Here is a 27,147-nt window from a genome sequence, read left to right on the forward strand (position 1 = left end):
CATCCATCCAGCCATCCATTCATCTCCTACACCTCTTTCAATCCATCCATCTATCCAATTATCTTCAACACCTCTTTCCACCCACCATCATCCTTTCTTCCATCCATCATCCATTCATCTTCTACAACTCTTTCAATCCATCCATTTGTCCATCCATCCATCCATCTTCTACACCTTTCCATCCATCCATCCATCCATCTTCTACACCACTTTCTATCCATTCTTCCATCCATCTTCTACACCTCTTTCCATCATCCATCCATCCATCTGTCTTCTACACCTCTTTCCATCCATCCATCCATCCATCCATCCATCCATCCATCCATCCATCCATCCATCCATCCATCTTCTACACCTCTTTCTCCAGTTCAGGGTTAATTTGCTGGCTGTGACCCACCAGCAGTGTGTGAGGCAGGTTCACCTGGACAGGTGAGCAGTCCATCACAGGACAGAGAGAGACACAGTAAACTCACACACCAGAACCCAGACGACCTGGAGAAAGGTTAGAAACACCCAGAGGGAACATGCAAACATAGAAAGGCTTTTGGATGGATTTGAACCCACAGCTTTCTCACTGGGGATAGAATACTGAGTCCATTGTGAGAGTTCAGAGCTCCATCAGGTCACATCAGGTCCCTCATAGTGGTGTTGTTACTGATCACCTGCAAGATGGCTCTGCAGTTCATGGCTCTTAAAATAAATCTTTAATTGTTGAGGTGAGTGTGAGCAGGAACTACCAGCCTTCCTCTCGCATTGTGTCCGGTACTGGTGGTTCTGTACCCCCCACACTGATACCGTCCAGGCCGGCCCTCAGTCAGCCCGTCTCAGCCTTACCTTTCCGGATCAGGTCCTCGATCTCCTGGTCGAAGCCCAGCCGGTGGCACCGCCTCCACAGCCCCATGTTGGTGGAGTTGTACTGACGGCTGCACTCGTCCGCCGCGCTCATGGCGAACAGCTGCCGCCGGCTGCGGGCCAACAGAGGCTTGTCCTCCCGGGGCGGGCTGCTCCGGCTGGCCCGCAGCAGCGGCTTGTCCTCCCGGGGCGGGCTGCTCCGGCTGGCCCGCAGCAGCGGCTTGTCCTCCCGGGGCGGGCTGCTCCGGCTGGCCCGCAGCGGAAGGCTGTTGTTGGGGATATAGATGAAGCCCGGGTCCTTGCGGCGGCTGGAGAAGCTCCGGCATCGCTCCCGGTACCTCCGGGCGTCTGTCTCGTACCAGTGGTCGGAGCACATCGCTACGGCGAGCATGCCCAGGGCGCAGAGAGAGAGCGAGAGCCCGGCGTAGAGCAGCAACTTCCCGGCGGCCATGCTCGCTGCTCGTCACAGCCGCATCAGCACCACGACGGATGGACAGCTCCTCTGCGGTTCCCCGCCCGCTCAGCTCACATCCCTGGACGGCCGGACCATACTGCCGTCAAGTGAGCCGGCGTTCGCTGGAGCAGCGTCAACTGAGCCCGCACTTGTTTCTTGCTGTGCTTTTTGTAGCCCGCACCTGTTTCTTGCTGCGCTTTTTGTAGCGCTTTTACGGTAAAACACAAGCGAGCGTTCGGCCGCAATGCTGAAAGGGAAACCCTTCAAAATAAAAGCCCAGGGAGCAGCGATAGACAGACAGAGATGGATGGATGGATGGATGGATAGATGGATGGATGGATGGATGGATGGATGGATCGAATGCAATATCTGTACAGACACAACAGTGAAAATAAACCCTTCAACCCTTGTTTTCAATTGGCCATAAAAATTAATTCCTTATAGGTTTACTCCTAATTTCCCTTCAGTACAATAGTAGACATGCTCATTTGTTACTATAAGCAATATGAAAGGAAATTACTGTAGAAATTTGGAGTAAATTGCTGTTAAACTTGGATCTGATGATCGGAAGTAATAGTCTCTCGCCTGTTCTCAATTGGCCATAAAAATTAATCCGCGAGGCTGAAGGCGCGCACCGTGCACCAACTTCCAAGTTTACATAACTCCTCCACTTTGTCCAAAATGAACCAAAATAGTCCTAATCTAGACTGTGCTCTTGAAATGAACCACATAAAAGACGTTGGCCTACATTTACTTTTACATCAGTGAAGTAATGACATTGTTAGTCGTGGAGCCTAGGCCATGCGTGACACAACCTTTGAATGACTTGTTTATTGTTTTCTTTCAGCTTTCTCACTTTTGCAACATTTGGAAAGGCAATTATTTTAAAGAGTCCTCGAATACCTACCTTTCACTTTGGAATACTTTTCATTAGGGACGTCCCGATCCGATCGGTAGATATCGGATCGGGGAGGATATTAGTGATTTGTGAGTGATCGGGGATCGGCAAATCCAGCCGATCACCCCGCCGATCTAAAAAAAAAAAGAAAAAAGACACGGTCTACAACGTTCCTAATAACCAGAACAATCAGGGACTAGAAGCTCCGGTCGAGCTGCAGAAGCTAGAAGCAGGCGGAGCGGGGCCATAGACCTATAAAACTAGAGTTATAAAAAGTGGTTTATGTGTTTAAGTGCAGAAGTCTACTTCTAAATTTCTATGTGGTCTGTCTTCTTCTGCTTTTTTAATTGTGTTTGGTGAGTCACAGCGCCCCTAAAGGCCTGGCATGTGTACTACATGTCCTGAAGCCTCGTGTTGAGCCGTGTTCATAGTGAGGTGTGGACGGTTTGTTGGGAGAAGACCAGGGAGGACAAAGATCGTTTTTTCGTCGTGTGGATGTTCCCTCAGTTTACAACAACAACTAAAGAGAAGAATTTTGATTCAATAAGTGAGTTTTACAATAAGTTCTAGCGAAACAAAGCTTCTGACAATAGTGCTTTTAGCTTTAGCATCTTAGTTGCTCCAGAAATAGACTATTGAGTATATTTGCAATAGCAATGTGAGTATCGGATCGGGAAAGTATCGGTATCGGCCGATACTCAATTCTGAAAAATCGGATCCGTATCGGGGGCAAAAAAGTGTGATCGGGACTTCCCTAGTTTTCATGCTACATTTATTGAAATTCTGTCATGGCATTGTGCATCTTGTCTTTCATTGTAGTCACGTAAAACAGTGAAAACTCTAACTGACATCAAAACAAGCATAGAAAGCCGACCTCAGCATGGATCATCAAGGAGTGCAGGGTTTACCAGGCCTGTGGATTTTGGGGGGGACATCTGCAAAGATCTTCAACTTCCCAACACCTCCATAAATCGATTAAAAGTCAGAAAGGCATACTTGGAACACTTGAAGGTAATTCTACTGCACTGCAGACACCTTTGTCTAGTAATGTCCTGAAGTGAACTGGGCCCTCGGTCAGCCTCGATACTTTGATTTATTAAATAATATGTATTTTCCCACCACCAGGGGGGTCACTGTAAACAAAGATGGAGATCTTACAGAGACTCCTGTTGACTCCACCACACCAGTAAGTTTACTTGCTTGATTGTTGAAGCTCATTTTCAGGGTATTCATTCGTCCATGGCGGAGTGTCTAATGCTATTATCTGAAAGCCTAAATTCTCCAGTTAACAAATGAACTCGAGCATCGTGAGTGAAGTCACAGGGGAACAGCGGTTTAACTTTTTGCAATGCTACAAGTATTAACCGATTCATTTTGTGATTCAGGCCGCCTTGGGAAGTGATGCTGATCATCGTGAAGCCGTATTGACGCCTGTCAGGGAAGAGCCTGGTTCCAAATCTCCATCGTTACCTGAAGAGGTATTATAATTCATGAATTATTTACACTCAGTCTTTGTTTATGTGACCTTTAATTCTTTTTTTTCCACGAACAATGAGTAGACTGGATGCTTTTCTCTCACTTTACGGCTTTAACAATTATCACATTTTGTCATGTCACATAAACTATTACGGTTTTATGTTTTATCTAACACTCTGGATTTTAATTAAACAGAAAAACAATCAATAGAGATTCAGATTCACAATTAACAATAATATATATATATATATATAAAACATTGACCTTTTCTGTCTTACAGGATGTAGTAAAACATTACCAGCTTTCAGAGTCAACAACAACATCTGATACGACTGAAGAAGACGAGTGCCATTGCCTCCAAAACCATGGTTTTTTTTGGGATTGAGAAGAAGGAATGGGAGGTTTTGGAACGATCCCAAATTGGAAGACAGTTTCAAGGACTCCAATGGACAAATGTCATTTCAAAGGGGATTAAATCAGTCCAGCCAAACTGCAGCTTTGGATTCAAGCGGCATCATTTAGAAATGAAAGGATCCTCAAGAACAGGCCCCCTTTTCACCTGCACTGGATATTGCTGCTTTAGTGACTGTCCAGTAAATGTCAGCATTCGATTACAAGAAAACCACCCCCCCCCCCCCTAAAAGGTCATGTGGACTTTACAGGACAGCAGATTTGCCACTGTTCTATAGAACTAAAGAGAAGGCCGGTGCGTGCAGAATCCAGTCATTCAACAGGTTATCGGAGTGTAAACTGCCTCGAGCCTCCCATCTGGAGTCACTGCAAGGCATCAGTGAGGATGTGATGCTTCCCGGATGCAGGGGTGGAGGACCAACCCCTGCTGTGCTTCGGACCATCGGGTGGCGCCGCCGACAAGCACAAAGGCCACACTCCAATGAGCATTTAGGTCTGCAGAAGATTATTGACAAAAGGGGCAAATGGAGAAAGCGAAGTTCTGCAGAAGGTGTCGATGCGTCCAAAAGGCATCATGCTTTGGTCAAATAAATTTTTATAAGCAATGCAAAGAAGACATTGTTTACCTGGATGCCACTGGAAGTATCGTTCATAAAGAAAAATCAACAGCAGCACCGTACTATGTGTGTGAGAAATCCAACGAAAGCCCCCCCCCCCCCTTCCAGTGGCAACTTATGTTACATGTGATCGTACAACGGCTTCAGTGACACATTTTCTTTTGGCATTTCTCACTGGTGTCAGCAGACAATATGGACAAAAAGCTTCAAATAGGCCGGTCATGATCGTATGCGACGGGTCTCCTGTGCTTCTGCGGGCAATGTCAGTGTCGTTCTGCCGAATGAGTCTGGAGGAGCTGCTGGGACAATACCAAAACAATCCTCACCGGGCAACACAGCAGCCCCAAAGACTTGAAGTTGCCCGTTCTGCACCGGTGTCTTAGTCACATAATGAAGAATGCCAAAGACCTTTGCAAAAAACCAGTAAGATTGATGTTACTTTATCTTTGACTTTTGTTTCAGGATCTCCATTGAGTGTTTATCGGACTAACAAAATGCTTTTTTTTTTCCCCTCAGTGCCCCCAAACAATTACAGGCTGGTAATGCATGTGATGGGGCCGCTTGCATGTTCGACCACATTGCAGGAGTTGGATCTGGTTGTGAACGTATGATCATAGTGCTGCAGTTCTCCTTTTCCAGTCCAGGTGCAGGAAAGGAGGGTTGAAAAACATTTGAACAACGTGGAGCTATAGATCCACAAACTCCATCAGAGGAAGACGTCGAGGTGCTGTTACTTCTTCAACGTTTGTCATTTTAAAATGTAAAAGTTTTGATTTTTCATTTTAGGAAATCATTTTTTGAAAGTACTTTGAAGAGGTCATCAACAGCGCTCCCCTCATGGCCCAACCAATCCACATTTATCCCAAACTTCTGGAAGTACTTCCTCCCCCGTGCCGCTCTCCGGTCTGGTGTAATGCCGGGTATGCGTTGAAGTACTTTTGTGATGCGCGACATAACGTCCTTTTAATATGCAGAGAACTGAATAGCAGCTCTGTATTCCTTCCTCCAGGGAATCTCGGCCGTCACGGCAGAGGACCAGCCCTACGTTCCGTTTGGCCAAATGTATGAACGTGTCAGCCGTTCGAATGGACGGGTAAAGAAGGATTTGAATCCACAAATTAGATCTATAAAGAAAACATCTTTAAGTCTGTATTGAGAACTTGTAGAACCACTTAGTGTTTTAATAAAAAAAAAAAAAAACACGTTTTCAGAACTTCACACAAGACAAATCGAACGCAAGGAGTTATGGAAAAGAGTCAGTGGGACTTAAAACAAAGAAGGTTCCAGAGACAAAAGTTCACCAGGCTTGACGACTTTGCGTTGGTCCATCAAAAGACGCTCTACGCTCTACTCCGGGAACACGAGGACACGGAGCGGCAGAGGCGAAAGGCATCCAAGGAAATATTAGCAAAATAACATCATTGTCGTGACGTAAAGTTTTACGAAGAACATGCTTGTTTCATAAATGTACCGTGAAATCGATTAACTCTCCCCCAGACGTATGGAGGGGAGACGGAGAAATGGAAAGAGACGAAGCAGACTCGCAAAGGCATCCATGTTCCCCCCTCTCACGAGAGCCTTGGCCAGAACAAAAGTGAAAATAGAGGTGAGTTTATCTTACTTTTATCAATTGAGGATACAAAGGTTTTTTTGTTCTTATATAAATTACGATAGGAAAATATATAAAACAAGCAAATAAACCGTCACATCATGTCCACTCTTTGTGCTGTCAGAGTACTTTACAAGTTGTTATCAGTACTTTGTTTGATCTGTTCAGTGTGATAGTTTTATTGCTAGTACATGCATGTATATTGTCTAGATGAGGTTGTCTAAGTACTTATATTTCTTGCTCTTTAATGTAACGCAAAGTAAATTCATATTAATTTCCACCCATTTCTATTGTTTGTCTGAGGTTCCGGATCGGCTGAAACAGGGAAAAAAAAACTCCGCTACCTCTGAAAGATCTTGAGGATCCTCCAGAACGAGTTTTTCCTGATGGAGAAAAGAAAGAAAAGTACATTTTTGTACTTTACCAGAATCTGTTTCATGTATCCTACTGAAGGCAGCCATGTGTCTTATGTTTTGCCATGTTAAGACCATGGGGTTCCGGTCAGGAGGGAAAGAGCAATTTGCACAGCATACCCTCCATAGTAACTCCATAGTAACTCCATAGTAACTCCATAGTAACTCCATAGTACCCCTTTAACTCGGTCTAGTTCAATCAAGCAACCGAAAACCCATAATATGAACTTCTAAGGTGACGATTTTCCGTCACTTGAAGGTTTGGAAGTGATGAAGTCGAGGTTGGAGGTGACCAGGAGGTGAGAGACCTTCAGACTGAAGGCCTCTTCATCCTCCATAAGAACAAGACGAAAGTTGGGCAGTGCAGGTCCTGTCGAACAAAATGACGTCATTTCCTTTGTCCAGCTCCTTCTGGCCGAACAAATTTGTTTCGGCTGTTCCAACCGCCCTGGCCGAACTCTGTTGGAACCGCACTGCCGACATATCTGCACTGCCGTGTGCTGCGCATGCGTGTTCTAGTTCGCTCATGACTATCTGTCATATTTTAATCATATTTAGCTTGTAACAGCGCTACTGTACGAGCGCCGCAGCTCGTTAAAATGTCGGAGAGTAGGCTGACGTGATGCACCTGAACGCATCACGAACAGCTGTCAGCTCCTGGAGTTAAAACTGGACCAACATGGCGCTCGGACAAAAACTCTTTTATTACTGAAAAAGTTCAGAGAAATGTGTTTCTGAAAGCTCTGGAGGACAGAAATAAACTGTGCAGTTGAAAAGATTAAACGACGCTTCACAGACTTGTGCCTGCTGTGAGGGGGCGTGGCCTGCGAGTTCGGCAGCTTCTTATCGGAGTATGAAGTAGAGACGATCGGAACAATGTTTCCTCTGTGGTATCATGACTCCCAGTCCGTGTTCTCCTGGGACTTGGTACTTTTATTTTGACAGTCACATTAATAACAATCCAACTTGATGATCTGTCCACTAGAATGTCCGTGTTCTCACATTGATAATGTTTATTAGAGCTCATTGTTCTCTGTGTATGTGTGTGTTTGTATTTTCATTACAAAAACAAAAAGCAGCACCCACTAGTGGCCCTACAGTAAATTTACAACATTCTCAGTGTTTTTACTGTTTCCGTGGAAACGGATGTCATTTTCAAAATGTTGCCGAGTAAAATCGAAACTTTTCTGGAGCAAAAAAGCAAAACCGATGCGTCTTAACTTGAAACGTTGACCCGAGAGCGCCACACGTGTCTGCAGAGCGTCAAAGCGGTGCTCAGCGACATCACCAGCACCAACGTCACCACCCTCCTCCTCGGCCTGGCCTCCATCGTCTTCCTGTACGGCATCAAAGACATCAACGAACGCTTCAAGAAGAAGCTGCCCATTCCCATTCCCGGAGAGATCATCATCGTTATTGTGTCCACCGGCGTCTCGTACGGCATGTCGCTGTCCGACGGCTACATGGTGGACGTGGTGGGGAAGATTCAAACAGGGTACGCTCCTTCTGCTCTGCACAGCAATTAACCTTCTCAACCTTGTTGACAAGCTGCGATGGAAGTACTGAGGCGGTACTGAAGCAGTACTGAGGCAGTACTGAGGAAGTACTGAGGCGGTACTAAGGCGGTACTGAGGAAGTACTGAGGACGTACTGAGGACGTACTGAGGAAGTACTGAGGACGTACTGAGGCGGTACTGAGGCAGTACTGAGAAAGTAGTGAGGCGGTACTGAGAAAGTACTGAGGCAGTAGCGAGGCGGTACTGAGGTGGTACTGAGGCAGTAGCGAGGCGGTACTGAGGTGGTACTGAGGCGGTACTGAGGTGGTACTGAGGCGGTACTGAGGCAGTACTGAGGCGGTACTGAGGCAGTACTGAGAAAGTACTGAGGCGGTACTGAGGTGGTACTGAGGCAGTAGTGAGGCGGTACTGAGAAAGTACTGAGGTGGTACTGAGGCGATACTGAGGCAGTACTGAGGTGGTACTAAGGCGGTACTGAGAAAGTACTGAGGTGGTACTGAGGCAGTAGTGAGGCGGTACTGAGGTGGTACTGAGGCGGTACTGAGGCAGTGCTGAGGTGGTACTAAGGCGGTACTGAGGCAGTACTGAGGCGGTACTGAGGAAGTAGTGAGGCGGTACTGAGGAAGTACTGAGGTGGTACTGAGGCAGTACTGAGGCAGTAGTGAGGCAGTACTGAGGCGGTACTGAGGCTTTACTATAGCTGGATAGAGCGGCCGGTGTACGACGAGGCCTTCATCCGGACGTCTCTTCTGAAGCGTAAAGAAAACTCCTCCATCCTCCGACAGCGGCTGGCAGATAAGATCCAGTAAGTGAGGAAGACCTTCCTCTTCAGACTGAAACCTGCTCGGCTCCATTCGTACACATGAGGGGAATCTGGTTGAACTCTTCATCATACAGCGGTGAAACCACACTCCTGATGTTCTCTGCTGCGCGAGCTCGACACTGCAGTTCTTCAGCGGGAACGTGAGCGCCGAGACGCTGTTCCCCACCGTGCACGACGCCGCGCTGCACTGCCGCCACCGCGGGGGGCAAACGGCCGCCTGACGCGCCGAAAAAATCGACGAGCACTCCAAAGACCCGGACTACTCAAGTGCCCAGAGCAGCGAGCGTCACGTCTCCGGGCCACATTCCCACGGCCTTATTCCCCAGCTCCCGACGGGGCGGAACGTTGCACTTTTCTTTTCTCCTCCTGTCAGTCGGAATGCTGGTCCTGAAAATGTGCTTGCAGAATCTATTTTGGTGTTTGTATGTATTAAGAGGTCAGGATGTTGGTTACTGTACATGTGCACTGCCGTTTCAGACACTAAATGTAGTTGTGCTTTTTGTTTTCTAGTAACACCAGATGCCTTCATGACTCAGATGTGGAATAAAGTTTATTTTTAAGTGGACAAAAGATTCAACTCGGTTTCTCTTGACAGTAAGAAGTCAAACAAACAAACGCGCTCAGTTGTAGGTCATGTATCTGGGGGTGGCGCTGAACTTGGCGTAGGACTTGATGACCTTGTTGACGGCCTCCAGGAAGTCCTTCTCCGTGGCGATCTTCCTGCGAGCTCTGATGGCGAACATGCCGGCCTCCGTGCACACGCTGCGGATCTCCGCGCCTGGTGGAGGGAAACGCGTGGCGGTGAGGTTATGAAGGGAAACTGGACAAAGTTCAGAACTCTCCGGGAGGAAGAAACATTTCTACAGCTGAAAGAATTAAACCAGATGAGCATCTTTCCTCAGGATAGAAGTCCCTGGGATATTCTGAGATTTTATATCACGCTGCCCTCCTGTGGCCAAATGTCGGCATTACACTTCAGTGAAAATCCAAACTTGTAAAAGTTAAATACTGATTCAGTATTGGTACATTTCAGAACTTTTAGTTTTCACATCCTAGAAACAAAGTCACACATTCCGCAGTATTTCCTTCATCTTCTGTCGTAAAGGGGATCAGGAAATCTGCCTCAACGTTTGAAAGGAAGTTCAGGAGTAAAATGAGTTCATGTCGAGAGGAAAAGGAAAGATTTGGGCCGAAGCTTTCGTTCCTTCACCTCAGTGGTGCCGACTTCAGGTCCAGATCTCAGTTTTGGGAGGAATCAGGACTTTAAGATTTATTTATTTTTTAAAAATAGTGATAAACAAAAAGGAACAAGTGGATTTAATAAATGGAAATAGACAACTAGACAAATAATAACCGGTTCTCTTCCAGACCAAAGAAAGATGGAGGATGAATTCAGAATGAGGTGCAGTTTGAACATGACTGAGTCAAACCAAACAGATGTCCTTCAGTATTGAGGACTCCTTTAATGAGGCCTTTGTCCTCAATATGATGAAACTCATGCCCTCCTCGATGTCGGTTGGAGCCACCTGGTCGCTCAGATCCACCACGAACTTGGCAAACTGTTTGACATTGATGATGTATTTGGGATCCTCTGAATCCGCATTGATGATCTTTGTACATCTAATGAAGGAAAACCGCATTAAAAATACATCCCGGCAAAGTATTGGTTCCCAGATGGTAAGGAGATATCAGAGTTTGAAAGACCCTGGGGAGCGGTTCACCGTAGAGCTTGACTTTGTTTTACCTTGCTACCTGCAGCGGCTGTTCACTCTGCAGAGTCTGTTTGTCAGCAGCCAGATCCCAGAGAGCAGGTGGAGCCAGGCCGGTGTCAGACTCCTTAATACCTGGGAGAGAAAAACAGCCAGACTTCAGCTCGTGAACCGACACCCATCATCTCCAGAAGTTGCACCGCTCTGGAGCGCCGCTCTGGAGGAGCACCGCTCTGGAGCGTTATACATGTTTAATGTATGTCAAATAAGGCGCTCATGGGAAATGTAGTTGATCCTCCGAAGCTGTCTGCTGTAGTAGTTCCTGAGGTAGCAGAGCTCCTCGGCTGCAGTGTCAGAGATGCTTGTAGTAATAAATGAGCATGTCTAGTATTGTACTGAAGTGAAATTAGGAGTAAACCTATAAGGAATTCATTTTTATGGCCAATTGAAAACAAGGGTTGAAGGGTTTATTTTCACTGTTGTGTCTGTACAGATATTGCATTCCATCCATCCATCCATCCATCCATCTCTTCTGTCTCTTGTCTGTCTATCGCTGCTTCCTGGGCTTTTATTTTGAAGGGTTTCCCTTTCAGCATTGCGGCCGAACGCTCGCTTGTGTTTTACCGTAAAGGCGCTACAAAAAGCGCAGCAAGAAACAAGTGCGGGCTCAGTTGACGCTGCTTCAGCGAGCGCCGGCTCACGTTGGCCCTTCACAAGCTCCGGTCCATCCCACAGAAAGACAGAAGCCCCGGAACGAGCACCGCTGCTCCGGATGGACGGTTGTGGAGGATGACGGCAGCTGCTGCGGGGCTTGGATCCGACCAATCACCTCCTCCATCTGGCTGCAGCTGCACCGAGAAGCTTCCAGGAAAACACTCGGAGGAAAACTGACTCCACATATACGTCTATATTTAAAATATATCTACAATATATACAGTACAGTACATGCATAACATATACTTATCTAAATCTATCACATATTCATCTTTACATCTACCATCTATTAATCAGACATGAATATATCTTTACATCTATACTTGTATTCCTTCATACAGTCCATATAAATCTATATTTATAGATATGTGTTTGCCTTGAAATCACTGTTGTATTTCGAAATGTATTAATAAAGTTGAATTGAATAGATAGATAAGATAGATTAATAAAACCAATGACATAGAGCTACATATGTTAACATTTTGTAAAAAGAAATGTCCTCGTTTACTTTTAGTAGCTCTTTTGAATGGCCACAAAATAAACTTCTTTTTTTTTTTTAATTTTTAAACATTTGTAATGAATTCTGTTTTTGCCATTTTATTTGTTTCAGCTCCTTTAGTTGTGTCTCCTACATAAATTATTTTTTGGAACATTTTAGCTGGTTTTTTAACTGTGCATATAAAAATGTCTGTCTGTTTGTTTGTTTGTTTGTTTGTTTGTTTGCCTGCTCACAGACAATGTGATCGTGTTGGAAGGATAATATCGAGTCCGATGTTTCAGGAAGTTGAAACACCCTGTTGATGTGGTTTCAGCTCATCATTGTTTTATTCTCAGCCATCTGTTGATGGGCAGCTGTATGCTGATGATGGTGTCAAATTACAGGACAGTGGCGCCAGCAGGCTGAGTAGACGGGCTCACTGGAGGATGGCCAAAGAGAAGAAGGTTCTGCTGTGTGAATCTGCGAAAAAACATCCAGAACTCTCTGTGGCTGCACGGACTGTTACTACCTCTCTGGCGCCCCCTTGTGTTCGCAAGGTGCTCCACAGCTTCACTCAACATCCAGCTGTCATGGACTCAAGGTGACTTCCGCCTCCTCGTGAGTTCTGGGCCCTTCAGGGGTCCCTCGGGGCCCTGTACCCCTGCTGATGGGTATGGCTGCTTAGTTCCATCCGGTTTGGGGGACACTTTCTATCAACTCACCTCTCCAACCTCAGTCCACCACAGCTACACTTGACTGTAAATCTATTCAAAGCAAAACATTACCCTCTGTTGGCTGAATTATAGAAATATAAACAATCTATCCAGGAATGACATGTGGAAAACCGGCTAAAAAGTGACTAGACTGTTAATCACTGGTAATTATTTTTGGACTAATTACTTTGTGGCATATTTAAGAACATTATTTAAAAATGGTTCCTCACTGGAAATGAACTAACATTGTAGTGTAAACATAGCATTTGAGGACATAATGTTAAGCCTTGGAAGAGACGGATCATTTCACAATATTCATTTACCTGATCAAATAGGCAAAGTTATTGACAACTTATTGAACAATTCTAATCAACAGAATATTCAACTTTGAAAAATAAAATCAAAAATAGTTTCAACTGTTATTTTTTTATAATTCTTCTTTTCTTTAACTTCTGACCTGTTGTCAGAAGTTAAAGCTTAGAGCTTCTTAATGCTGACAAGGCTCATCTATGAAAATGTTCTTTACAAACAGATAAACAGATTCAGTTTGTTGTTATAAGTGTGTGACAACATTATGAAGGATTCATATATAAAAAAATAGTTTATGTTAAACCAGCAAAAGTGTCATTAAACAAAATTAATATTGTCTTTGTATCTACTTTACATGCCTTTGTCTCTAAATCTTTGTAATAATCATTGTCCCCTGTCTATGTTTCTCTTGTATATGCTATGGATCTACTTCTATCATTTTATGTGGCGCCACTGTAAAGCGGAACCACATGTAAAACCTATCGATCCTACGGAATTACGAAGAAGGACCGTTTTCCGGTCTGCATTTTTCAGTCTGAAAAATCGTTATAAAGACTTAAAATATCAGAATGTGTATACAAAGTATGTTTTTTAAATCGCGGTTAGTGTAAATACCGACGTGTAATTTATACAACACGAACACTACGAGAGTGAGCAGGCGGAAGCATATTGGGCGGAAGTGCGTGCGGCGGACTGATCAGCTGGTCGGACGTGAGGCGGCAACATGGCGGCTGAAGGTTACTGAGCGAGAAGAGGAGAGAAGAGGCTGTGAGCACCGTGAGTCCAGTGTTTCTGGACCGGGTTTGAGAGCAGTAACAACGCGCGGAGACGGATATCGTCACACTACAGACTCCGGTAAGACTGTTGAGATCCGAGGCTAAAGTATTTTACACTCTCCTGTCTGCATCCTGCACGAGCGTCACTGGTGAGGTTTCACACGTTACGGACGCTCGTTTCACAGATTCCGGCTTCAGGCATGAATAACTCTTTAACGAAACGTCATCAACACACAAACGACGCTTCTTTCCCATCGATGTGAGGCAGGCAACGTGCTACAAGCTCATTTTTATTAAAAGTAGCAGCAGAAATAACATTGATCTCTATGAGCAGCGGCGGTGACTGTGAGCAGGGACCGTCTGCAAATTACAGGTCGCTGCAACAGTGAAGACGGATGCTATTAAATACCTAATATCATCACTGCAGTGTCACTGACATCATTGCAGCATCCACCTGTCGGCTCATCCCAATACATTTGGTTTCATATTTAAAACAGGCTTTTTCCATATATTAATGTACTATTATTAGCAAAAGCATTCCATTCAGTGACATTAAATAACCCCTAGAAATCCATACAAATTATGAAAAAGTATTTTTCTATCAAACCAAGAGTTGTAGTCTGATCAACAGGTCCAGTTTGATGCTTAAGCAAAGTTTCATTGGTCTAAAGTACATTGCAGTGTATATATCAAATGTTATTACCAGCTATTTAATATCATTACTAATGAAAATCCATTAAAATGATAAGAACACGTAAGAATAGCTGGAGTCTGATCAGCAGGACCCATTTGATGGTTGGACAGAGTTTCATTGGTCTACATTAAATAAGAGTGAAGTTATTTAATGTCATTACTTATAAAAAGTCATTAGAATGATAAAAACCTCTTGAAAAATAAAAGAAATCAAACCAAGTGTTGTAGTGTAGGAGACAAGCAGAAACTGCAGTGATTCTGGTGACATTACAGTGACTAAAAATGACTATTAGATATTTAATAGTATCTGTCTTCACTGTTGCAGCAGTTTGTAAATTGCAGACGGTCCCTGCTCACCGTCACAGCCGCTTCTCATAGACATCAATGTTATTTCGGCTGCTCCTTTTGATAAATATGAGCTTGTAGCATGTTGCCTACCTCACATGGATCGTTTGTGTGTTGATGACGTTTGGTTAAAGAGTTATTGATGCCTGAAGCCCGAATCTGTGAAACTCTTTCCAACCCCACCGACCTATAACAGACATGTGACCAGATGCTCTGTTTACCTGCACACACGCGAGCTTACACTTACTCTTTTGATCCCAAAATGCTCCTTCTAATCCCACCAACGTTCAGATTAAATGTTGATAGGATTTTCCTCCAGTTGATGTATAGTCTGACTACTTGCGGTCCATGTAACCACAACTCGTTTGTTCTGGGGACGTCCAGGCCGGAGAAACCGCCTCCGCCCCACAACTTACCTGTGGTTATGGAACTCCTGGTGGTTCCCCATAGATGTATGGAGATTTCAAGTTTTAATCTTTTACCAAACAACCTTTTTATGGAGAATTCATGTCGGTACTTGAGAAACTCCAGAGAAACAGCAGGAATGCCTGTGAGAGAAGCTCCAGAGGTCCGAAGAGCTGCAGAGTTCTGGTGTAAAGTGTCGCATACAGACGAAGGCAGGCTGAATAGAAACCTCAACAGGAGCTCAAAAGCAAACTGCTTAAACTGTAAAGAAAATGAGAGAGTGCCAAAGACTCCCAATGCCACCTGATCCACACACAAGTTCCAATTTGAAAAAGGATGTATTGTGTTCCCTGCTGTAGAAGTGTGAACGCAGGGGTGGATGTGTGACCTGATCAAGACACTGTGACTGTAAAAAGACATTCACATGTTCCTGTATGGAGACGGTGTCCTCTCCTTTAACCTCAAACTGACCTTTGTTGTGATGTCATTCATAATAAAGACGCTTCACAACAGATTGAACTTTACTAAATGATGTTCCCACCGTACCGTCATGCTCTACAGGTCAGCTTATTTAATGGGAGGAGTCCCGCTGCTCCTGATCATGTTGACCTGTGTCTGGAGACAACAGAATGAGAACACGGTCAACTCCAGAAAAGAGAGAGAGCACTGTTACTCAGTACTCCAAATGTATTCATCACATTTTAACTTGACATGTCGCAGGAGTGCTGACCTCCCGCTGACCTCCTGCTGACCTCCTGCTGACCTCCCGCTGAGTCATGGCTGCTCCCTCCAGTTACGCCCTGCGGATGGCCAGACTCAGCGCGCAGATCTTCGGTGAAGTGGTGCGTCCCACCGACTCCAAGTCCATGAAGGTGGTGCAGCTGTTGCGGGAGCCGCCCACGGCCCAGAGGAAGGAGGTGTACGACTGGTACCCGCAGCACAGGCTGTACTACGGCATGACGCAGAAGCTCCGCTTCATGGGACTGTTCAGGTACTGCAGCTTCAGTCCAACTCAAAGTGTGATCGGTTCAGATGCTTCTGTCCTCTCTCTCTCTCTCTCTCTCTCTCACACACACACACACACACACACACACACACACACACACACACACACACACACACACACACACACACACACACACACACACACACACACACACACACACACACACACACACACGAGTGTGTAAATGAGTGAAACTTCACCTCCGAGACGATGAAAACATCACCGTCTTTTACTTCAGTGATGAAGTCACTCTTGTTCTCATCTCATGTTGAACCAATGGCGTGGAGGCGTATTTATTCTGAAGTTCCACGTCAAGAAGCTCAACACTCGCTTAACATCCGACCGTTTCATTTTCCAGAGACGAGCACGAAGACTTTAAGGAGGAAATGCGCCGCTTGAGGAAACTCCGAGGCAAGGGGACGCCCAAGAAGGGAGAAGGAAAAAGAGCCACCAAGAAGAAGTGAGGAGCACCGCTTCCTCCGGGGGGGGGGGGGGGGGGGGGGGGGGGGGGGGGGCTGAAGGGGAGGATTTTGCCCTGAACCCCGGGAGTTCCTCCTGAACCCCGGGAGTTCCTCCTGAACATGCCCGATCACTTCCAGCTGCTTCAGCCTCCAACAACAGGCTCATTCTTTAATTCTTCAAAACAATCGATCCCCCCACGACATTCACACAGTGGCAATAAAGCTTCTGTTTTCGATTCGGGTGTGGAATCATGAACCTTTTATTGTGAAGGCCATTATAAACATCTTCTAACAAAACTCTAAAAGGTTTGAACTTGCGAGGCTCCAGTTCCGGCTGCCGAAGGAAACGGTCAAAATGTCAAAGGACAAATTGATTTTCAAACAAGATTCTCATGAGTAGCGACACGACGCTTATTAAAACACCCACAATGCAACAGCTCGAGGAGTTTTCCGGACATTCTTCACTATTGATGCCAGGAGGTCACATCAAATTTGGCTTCATGTTTATATTGTTGTCATTTTCTGTTGGAAATGTTTGTTGTTGTTGTTTTTTAAATGGATATTTTCATCACATATACTCCGCACCACAACGAAGGAAGAAGTTTCAATTGAGTGGTTATTAAGGTGCTACTTTACCGGTCCGACCCACAAGAGGAAGTTGGATGTTTGTTTGACACCTCCTGGTTTAAATTTGCCCTCCCAGTGCTCGTGCTGCTTAAACAAGAGCTGATTTCATATCGGGAACAGTGAAGAAACCACACACATATATCTATATTAATCTATCAAGTTAAAATGTCATCCACAGGCCTGGATGGACCCTCTGGCATTATAATGGAAATTGATTAAAATTCACTTATTTGTTCTTGGTTTAAAACGTGTTTTTGTGTGGAAAGGATCTTTTACATTTTCATGTGTGAAATGAGTTTAAAGCCACTTTGACTTTCAGATATTCTCAAACTGTGTTCCATTCATTTACACCACAGTTCTCCGTGGTAATAAAACATTTGTTCGGAGCTGAACCGAGTCCTGTCGTCATGGAGAGTTTTGATTTACCTGGATGAACTTCAACCTCTTCCGCCACCCTCATCAGTAACCTGGACTGTAAAGAAACATCTGACCGGCTCAGCACGCGTGATTTGCTTCAATATTCCGGTGACTGAGTGAATGTTTGGTCCTTCTGCTTTGGCAGAGACAAACAATACAAACATTCACCTTCAAAATATGAAGAAACGTTATTAGAAACATTCTTGACCCCGACAATGACGGTGAACTTAGTCAACATACAGCCCCTGACTGCCGGAGTCCAACATAAGGCCGCTTCAGGACCGATGAGACGTGGCCGACTCCAGATGGGATGCTGCTGGTGGAGTTCTGAGATTATTTGAGGGTCACAGATTTGATCAGTCGGTTCCCAGGAGCACTCCTCCGGACCGTACCCTTCCAAGTCTACTTGGCATTGCCTCCCACGTCCCCGTCTACGATACCGCCGGCAACTTCTCCACAGGGCAGACGGGTTGGCCTTCCAGGATGCGGAGAGGAGTGGGGTATTTGTTTTTTTTCTTTAAAACCTCAATGTATTTAATTAATTATATGCAGTGGTAAAAGGTTATGGTAAGATAATCATTAAATGTTTTACTGAAACATCAATAAGAACAGTCCCTGAGTTGATGCAATGTGAAATTAATATTTCACAAGTCATTGTTTAGTAAAACTGTTGGAAAATGTGTGTGAATTGTGATACACACAGGTCATGTAACTATAAATCAGTAGATTTAATCCGTGAGCCACTCTGCAGCAGTTTGTAGAGTGGTGTGACTCTTCCCATGTGGAGCTGAATGTCACACCTTCTCCAGCAGCCGCAGGGACCTGGCAGCGGCTATTACCACCATGATCCACGGTTCACCGGTCGAGACTGTTGAGGAATACAGATACCTGGGTACCATCTTTGACAACCAACTGAGGTTCTCCTCCATCACTGAGGGGTTCCTGAGGAGGTGCCACCAAAGGATGTACCTACTCTGAAAACTGCAAGAACATCCTACTGACATTCTATTACACATTCATCGAAAAGCATCTTGTCTTTCTTCCATGTGCTGCTGGTATCACTCCATCACCCGACAAGACAGGAACCGCCTGCACAACAGTCTAAAGGTGTGTTCAAAGAGTATTGGACTTCCTGCTCGCCACCTGAGCGCTGTGCAGCCTGTCACGTTCCATCGTCAGCGACACATGCTCTGTCCTCTGCATTTGAGCTGCTCCCATCAGGTCGCAGGTTCCGTTGTCCGGCCCGCGAGACCCGGAGGAGGAGCGCAACTTTTGTCCGCAATGCTGCTGTTCTCCTCCCGAACTCGAAGGGGTCACAACAACCTGGGATTTTTTTAGTGCAATATTGTTCATGCGAAATAACCTCTCTGACCTGTGCAATATTACAAATCTGCTGCTTTTAAGATACGAGCTTTCTTATTTTATTTTATTTATTTATTTATTCTCTCACCTGCCTTATATATATGTATAGGATAGTGTCGGGAGCCTGGGGATCGGGAAGTAGGGGCCAAACAGCCACAAGATGGCATCTGGTTTAACATTCTTAGACCCGGATCCATATGACAATGTAAAACTGAAGCAGTTGAAAAAGAGGGCTTGATGCGAGTTGAGCGTCTAGGCTGTGTGCAGGTATTCCAAATCTTTGTGATCGGTCCATTCAAATGCTCGATCAAGCCAGTCCCGCCACTCCTCCGATGCCACGGTGACTGCCGGCAGTCCCCGGTCACCCACATTGTAAGGTGCGCACGGCGGAACTTATTTTCCAAGAAACAAAGGTGCAGAGGTTAACCTTGGCACTGCGTTGTGTCAGAACAGCTCTGATCCCAACATCCAACACAGCCACAATATACTGCTGGGTCGGGTCAGGAACCACTCGGACTGGGTTATGTTTTGAACTTTGGTGAGGTAGACCTTGAGTGTTTTGAAGAGCGCCTAGAAATAAAATGTATTATCAGGGACTAGAGCGGACGTGAAGAGATTAAGAGACCAGGAGAAATGTATCCGGGCAGTGGTGAGAGAATGTAACTGAAAGGAAAAGAAATGAAGCACCGGAGAAACCTTCTGTGAAAATAGGCAAGCCCTAAAAAAACACTGCAGTTCCTTTCTATTAGGTGGAGGCCTATTCGGCACAGCACTTCCCTCGTCAGGGTCCATTTCAATGCTGCCATCACCCACCACGTACCCCAGAAAGTCTCAGAATGTCTGCAATTGTCATTTGTCCACCATGACATATAGCTGGTGAGCGAGCAGCCTCGATTTGCATGTGCGATGCCAAAAAATTGGAATATCGCTGAGGTAGACGAACATGTTCACATTCAACGTGTCCCATAGGACATCATTTACGAGTGTTTGGGTGTTTGTTCGTCCGAAAGGCCTGATGAGTTACTCGCAGTGCCCTGTGGGAATATTAAACCTGAGCTTTCACTCGTTCCCCTATCAACATCCATACCAGGTGGGGAGCATTTCTGTGATCCAGTTTGGTGAAAAATGGAGAATGACAGTCAGATGATTCCAGCAGCGAGTACAGACTCAATGTACTCCCTCGTAGCCTTAGTCTCTGGAGGGGAGAGAGAGAGAGAGAGAGAGAGTGTGTGGGGGAGTGCTGGTCTATGTGTCGTGATTGGGAAAATTACCAAGACTTTGTATAACTTGTGGTCTTCACCCTCGTACAACACAAAGACAGGTTAGTGTCCAGAATGACCAGGGCAGGAGGTGGACGGCTCACAAAAATATAAGTTTATTACAATAAAATTTGTTAAAATCCAAACAATAAAAGTGGAGTGGTAGACGGGCTACGGTCACACAGTAGCAGATCTACGGGTGCAAAATGTGAAAAAGTGCAAATGTACGTTCTGTTAAAATCGACTGTAACAGGGAGACCATGGAATAAAACGGTAATGGGACCCAACACACTCCAATCATAATGAAAGACCACTGCACATGTTTAAAAACCACCAATAATAGAATATCAAACAAAAGCCAGTGTTCCACCGTGCAGTACGTGCCGGAGCGGGGCAGAGCGGGAGGTTACGGTACGGCCAAGCGCACCCAGGCCCAACTCTGTCTCGCGGTCCCACCACAGAAAGTATGGTAAAAATGTAAGCGGGGTTGTGAACGACTCGGAGACGCGTCCAGCGAAGAACACGGAAGCGGCCGGCAGCCGTCCGAGTTCTTCTCTGTGACTCAGGTTCAACTTTCTCATTGCAGCGTTCAGCTCCTGTTGAATCTCCTCCTCCTGTTCCTGAGAGGAGCGTCTGCATCTCGTTGAAAGACCGCGATGTTGTGTCGCGCGCCGGTGAGCACAAAGCAGCGTATGTAAACAACAACGGAGGGTTTACGGTCGGTGAAATAATCAAATATTGCGGGCAAGTCGAGAGTGACGTTCGTCACTACCAATCAGCAGACGGCTGCGTTGTCGCTCCTCCTCGCAGACCCGTTCCTCGGTCCCAGGTACCTCGACGGAAGGGTAGCGGAAAATTGTGCCCGGTGGTCGCGGGTTCTTTCCGTACCATCCACAACTTTTCAGTCTGAAAACCCACCCAGCCCCACACCGGCACAGAAAGTGTGGTGGAACTGGAACTGGTGGAACTCATGAGGTGGGAAAAAAACAGTGACAGTCGTTGCACTTGTAAACAGTTCTATAAAACTAACAGGTGTTAAGCAACGTTCGGCATATTAAACATCATCCCCGTTACACTTGTAGAGACCAGATGCGAGCGCTGAGAACAATACGCTATAAACGTGAACAGAATCGAAAGAACCCAACATTCGTATGGACTGATGACAACTCAGAGGCTATCAGTGGGGAGTCTCAACTATAAAACTACTGATATGGACGATAAAACTACAATATGGACTGTAACTCAGAACTATTTACAGGAAGGGGGGGGAGATGCGAATGCGCAATAACAGTGCTCGATAGACTCCAGTTGTGTGGGAATTGTGACCGTTAAAGAAACGTTCCCCCTTGGGAGCCGGCATAAAACCTTAGCGGATACAGTGGATTCGCACACCGGTGTCGTGTAAACGGACGCAGCAAAGGTGAAGAAAGTTCTGCAGATACACTTATAGTTGTTGTTGTGTAAACGGGTCTGTCACCCCTCTCATGCCTCCCCCCCACGCCCTCTTCTTCATCTCTATCGCCCCCCCACCCTTCCTCCTCCTGTATCTCTGTCGCCCCCCTTATTCCCCCATCTTGTCTCTCTGTCGCCCCCTGGTGTCCCGGCCGCGCGTTGCGCTTCCTCCTCTTATTTTCCGCTTGCTTGCTCGCAGTTTAAAATGGCGGCGTTGAGCAGCGCCGAGTCCCCACCGCCCGTGTTTAACGGAGACAGCAGGGAGCGGGAGCCGGGCACAGAGCCGGGCCTGGAGGAGCTGGGAGCGGCGCTGGACACCTCCTGCACGTCGGGGCTCCCCGGAGGTCCGCAGGATGAGGAGGTAGGCTGTGTGCGGCGCGGCGGGCCGCCGGCAGCGGGCAGTGAGCGGTGGGCAGAGGGGGACACGGGCTCCGAGGACCGACCGGGGTGATTGGATGGAAATGTAGAGGAAACACCGGCTGGAGGGACGGGTGGAGGGGGGGGGTCTGCGGCGGCAGGGGCCGACACGATGCTCCGGGTGTGGAGGGTCGTGTGGCGCGGCCGCTCGCGGAGCTCCGCGTCCAACGAGCGGAGAAATGCGACAGTGATGCGGGAGGAGGGGAAGCTCTCACGGCCGAGCCTGTGTTTATTCCAGGCCTGTGAGTCCGCTCCACACTGCAGCTGCAACACACACACACACACACACACACACACACACACACACACACACACACACACACACACACACACACACACACACACACACACACACACACACACACACACACACACAGCTGTTGACACAACAAAGACACGCAGTTACAAAGACAGTTCCAACGCGTTTTCACGCAAAGTTACGTGTTCGTGTCCGTTGAGGAGGCGGGTGGGGGTGGTGGTGGGGGGGGCTGGCAGGAGTCGTGCTCCTCATTTTGGAGGTATAGAACACACACACACACACACACACACACACACACACACACACACACACACACACACACACGTACTCAGGTCAGAGGCCTCAGTGCTGGACTCTTGGGGGGGGGGGGGGGGGGGGCTCAGTCTCACTGGGTCTGAACCCCCCCCATGTTCAGCCTCGAGTGGCTTTCAGAATTTTGTGAAAATCTGTGTATCTGAACTGATTCTGAATGTTTCACACTTTGAGGAGATACATGACAGGTAAATAAAAGAACGGTTCTCTGGTTTAAATCGTGTCGAGGAGATCCCAGACTAACAGCACATGGAGGGAGAATCTCACTGCATCATGGACACGAGTAATCAACAACAAACACCAAGAAAAACCCTGATTGGACAACAATCCTCCCTTGTTTAGTTGTTGATGAGCTCTTGTTAGTAGGTTATATGAAACACACACACACACACACATGGGTAGAACATGCAGATTCCACACGGACTCAAACCCACAACATCCTGCTGTGAGCTGGAAGTGCTGAACGCTCCACTCTGCCTCCCGGGGAAGAAAGCGGCTCCAGAACATCAGCAGTTCTTCATTCTAGTTTTTAAACTGGACAAGTGCAACATAGACCGCATGTCTGTGGAACAGGAACTCTAGAAGTTCTCTCCTCGTGTGAATGTTCTGCGGCTGCAGCTGGATGGACGTTGTCCGATCTCGCAGAGGAAACATGAACGCAGGTGAACCTGCTTCTTGTTTCTCATAATACGGGCTCAGACCGGCCGGTAGTTTTGTCTTTATCAAAGACTCCAGGGAGGATTTCCTCTTTGTTCCCGTCGTAACCAAAATGGGCAGCCTGCTGTTGGACCATGTAGTGAAATCCACCAGGGACACCGAGACCAGGACCAGACCTGATCCAGCTCTGCCGTGGTCCAGTTTAGAAGGAGAACTTGTTGAATCCACTGTGAGCCCACGTGAATCTGGTTAAAGATCAGAGATGCATGTTACACAGAAGTATTGTTTAAGTGATTAGCAGTAGCCTGAAGTGGAGATCCTCCTGATATGAGAATCATAAAGTAACTTTGAAATATTGATTCAACTTTACTGAATGAAGCAGGTGAACTTTGGCTCTGTGTTTCTTATAAATATGTTAGTTCGTCCTTCATTCATTTAAAAAGACTGTTTCACACATCCTGCACCCACTAGTGGGAGCTACAGAGCGGACAGCAGCCCTCCTCCCTGCAGCAGTACTCGAGTAAGCTCAGCAGTACCATCGAAGAGAGGCCGTGGAACCACATGTACAGCTGCCGGTTACTGACCTCTGATATATACTAAGATTTTCATTCCTGCATAAGGACAGAGTTCAGTTACCTGTGTAGTTCTCCGCGTTAGGGGAGCAGCTTACGTCCTGGTGTTGGGTTGCGTTGAGCTCAGTGGAAATGCTCCGGCACACTCGGTTCCCTGCTTCAGTTTGGTTTGGGAACGATGGAACGAGCAGTGTTTGCAGGGAGTGCGTGGAGCTGGTCTGTATGAAGGCGAGATCGTCCTATTGGTGCATGTAACTCACTAGACTGTAGTTTGTTGTTATGAAGGGGAGTGTAGTTTGCCGTTTGGTCGCCCCTCAGGTCCTGACCTTGTGTCTGGTTTGTCCCAGAGCTGTCCAAACACTGCAGAGCATTGTCGTGGTTCTGAGTGTGTGAAGGATTTTGATTGGGTGAATTTGATTGATCGTGTAAAGTGCGAATCTTTGTTTCCTCAATCTGAAGGCTTTGTTGGCGGAGTTTACTGGTTTCAGGTCTGCGGTGTATCGGCCAAAACTCTGCGCCAATAGAGAATCTGAATTTGAATTAAAGTTCTCATTTACCCAAATAATGTAAAGCAAATTTAAAGGAGACATATCATGCTTTTAAATCCTTCCTTTTTACATATAAATCATACAGTTGTGGTCTATACAACGCGAAACTGCAATGCTTGGGTCTGAATTCCTCATTATTAGAGCTCCACAGGCCCCTTTTCAACCCCTTTTCTGATGTGCTTCTGAGAGCAACTCGTTTTGGGGCCGTCTCTTCAAATGCAAATGAGACACTTCATACCCCGCCTCCTCTCCAGGTTGCAGAGGTGACACTCGGTTCAACGTCACCCTGTTCGGCCATCTTTGTAGTTTGATAGAACAGATACAATTATCTAGCGGCGCAGAAACTTTATATTCACACATTATTTACAAAATGTCAACAACGGAAGATTTGTCCATCCAGCCATACATGTTGGAGCCAGAGTCGGACCCGGCGGAGCGAGATGAAAATGACGATGATGCACCTACAGAACAACGTCTTCATATGGATGTAACGCAATGGTGTGTTACTATATTTACACTAACTTCTCCATCCATGCCCACTACTACAATACTGCCTGTATTACAACGACTATTTAACACAGAAGTTACATTATAATCTAAAACGAGCACACAGCGCTAACATATGAAGACGGTGCAACTGCTAATGCTAACAAAACAATGACAGGGACGTCTTATCATCACACTTTTTAGCGTTATATACAGCTTACCGAAGTGCTCTGTTCGTCGTCTCCATAGATAGAAGGAACTGACCGCTCAATCAGACCAAGTCTTTCGGCAAATCCTTCTTTATACTGGCGGAGGTTGCTGAAGCAGTCGTCCTTAAAGTGATTCGCGCACACAAAAATGACCTTACCCACAGATGTGGGTACATTTCTGTGAAAAATAAAACTCAACCAGGCACTTCGAAAAGGTTCTGATGCTGGGAGACGGTGTAACGAAGCTTGTGGGTTACTACATCCAACAACCGAACATTTCGACTTATCCTCTCGTAACTTCGGTTGGACTACAAAATCGCAGCGAGAAACAAAAATGGCGGATTGCTCGAAATGTCGATGTCCTAATTTGGCAGTTCCGCTGAGAATACTGTGACGTCATTGTTCAAAAAACGTAATAGAGAATAGAAAAATCGAAACCGATCGCAAAATATGACCAAAACAGAATATAAAGATATCAACGGAGCACCTGAAGAGACTACTTTGAACTTTTCTGTACTTCTAAACACTCTAAATATACAACAAAATGCATTTAAGGGCTAAAAAAGTGGATTTAGCATGATATGTCCCCTTTAACTGTGGACTTTTTAACTTGGCCGATAATGGATGTCGACCAAACAGATCCATTCTCAAAGTAACGACTACCTGACGAGGTGATAACTGAACAAGAGGACACATCATGGATGTTCCCTAAAACTAATAGAGAACGAGCGCTGACTGGACCCCCACCACCCCCGACCTGTCAGTAGATGGTACGGTCCAAAATACCGGCCCGTGCTTAACATGAGCTTTCAATATCTCCAGGAAGTAGATGATAAGTCGAGTGTAAAACTTTGAAATCAGAGCTGAAACTTGTTAAGCGTTCAAATTTGAAGACATCTGTGGCTCCAGGTTTGATTTGGGAGCTTTTCTGACCTTCAGGTGTGGTTCCTCCGGTGCTGCTCGGGCTGCCGGGATTTATTGTGCCTTCATGTTTCTTCACTCGTTCTGCGGGTCTGAAGGTTGTTTGAGCATTGAGACGTTCCTGACCTGGGCTCTGAGAACCTGTTGGACCAGACAGTGAACTTCAGAACAGGGGTGGACGATATGGCAAAAATATCAGTTCACAATTTCCTAAAGTCTGAAAAATATTATTCCACAGTCATTTAAACAGGGTTTAATTACACCAACGCTAATCATCAAAAACATCCAAACAATGAAAAGCTGCTCCTCCGGGCTGTAGCAGGCGATTCACACCTCCGTGAAGCTGCGTCCTACTCCACGCAAAACTCCCTGAAAATAGTCCCAATCATTTGTGCTGCGTTGCTAAAGAATTAATAATAAAGGGATTAATAAAGTGATTCTGAGGTTTTATAGATAGGACAAGTTTATTAGGAGATAATGACATCACGGAGACCCCCCACATTGTCCAAATTGAACAAAAATAGTTTGTACTACTTCCTTTTCTGACCTTATACTAACCTCAAGTTGCCATTTGGTAAAATTAGTATAAGCAAATTAGTACTTTTCATACTTGCCTGTAGAGAGGAGTTTATTACAACCTCATATAAAATCATCAATAATAATGATAATAGTAATATTGAAGCAAACAGCTCTGGTATCGGAATAGTATCGGTATCGGCAGATATCCAAACTCAGGTATCGGGATCTTATTGGAAGTGAAAAAATGTGGAACGGTGCATCCCTACCTGTAGCATTTGAGTATTGTTATAACCATATGAATTGTGATGAATAAACAAAGTGGTGAGTAGATGATGCTGATGTCGTTGACATTCACATTGCTGTTTTTCTTTCGACCGTCACTGAAACTAACTGGACCTGTATTTTAATCCGGCATTTCAGTTTGTTCATTTTGTTGTTTTTATTTATTTTT

General features: G+C 45.9%; 3 protein-coding genes across 5 annotated transcripts in view; 2 read left to right on the forward strand and 1 right to left on the reverse strand.

The window, feature by feature from the left end:
- The window catches only part of tmem178bb (transmembrane protein 178Bb), an 82,063-nt gene extending 80,550 nt beyond the window's left edge, over window positions 1-1,513 (reverse strand). The window contains exon 1 of the mRNA XM_080492374.1: window positions 835-1,513. Coding sequence (XP_080348500.1) covers window positions 835-1,303 — 469 coding nt within the window. The 5' untranslated portion in view covers window positions 1,304-1,513. The remainder of the gene's footprint in view (window positions 1-834) is intronic.
- A 12,175-nt stretch (window positions 1,514-13,688) lies between these two features.
- mrps33 (mitochondrial ribosomal protein S33) lies at window positions 13,689-17,701 on the forward strand. The gene is made up of 3 exons (XM_080491618.1): window positions 13,689-13,848; window positions 15,933-16,203; window positions 16,577-17,701. Exons 2-3 carry the CDS (start codon window positions 15,989-15,991, stop codon window positions 16,680-16,682), a joined length of 321 nt encoding a protein of 106 aa, XP_080347744.1. The 5' UTR covers window positions 13,689-13,848; window positions 15,933-15,988; the 3' UTR covers window positions 16,683-17,701.
- A 4,294-nt stretch (window positions 17,702-21,995) lies between these two features.
- The window catches only part of braf (B-Raf proto-oncogene, serine/threonine kinase), a 30,139-nt gene continuing 24,987 nt past the window's right edge, over window positions 21,996-27,147 (forward strand). The window contains exon 1 of one of the 3 annotated variants that reach the window (XM_080491848.1): window positions 21,996-22,157. In XM_080491848.1, the coding sequence (XP_080347974.1) occupies window positions 22,002-22,157 (156 nt within the window). In that variant the 5' untranslated portion in view covers window positions 21,996-22,001. The remainder of the gene's footprint in view (window positions 22,158-27,147) is intronic. The other 2 variants (XM_080491847.1, XR_013936481.1) reach the window with 2 other exon arrangements.

Source organism: Lipophrys pholis (assembly GCF_963383615.2).
Source record: "Lipophrys pholis genome assembly, chromosome: 22".
NCBI classification, from domain to species: domain Eukaryota; kingdom Metazoa; phylum Chordata; class Actinopteri; order Blenniiformes; family Blenniidae; genus Lipophrys; species Lipophrys pholis.

Bases quoted from the DNA above. Each gene is read 5' to 3' on its own strand.
- mrps33 (XM_080491618.1), top strand. From the start codon at position 15,989: ATGGCTGCTCCCTCCAGTTACGCCCTGCGGATGGCCAGACTCAGCGCG. The intron at 16,204-16,576 runs GTACTGCAGCTT...TTCATTTTCCAG, and splicing joins CGCTTCATGGGACTGTTCAG to AGACGAGCACGAAGACTTTA.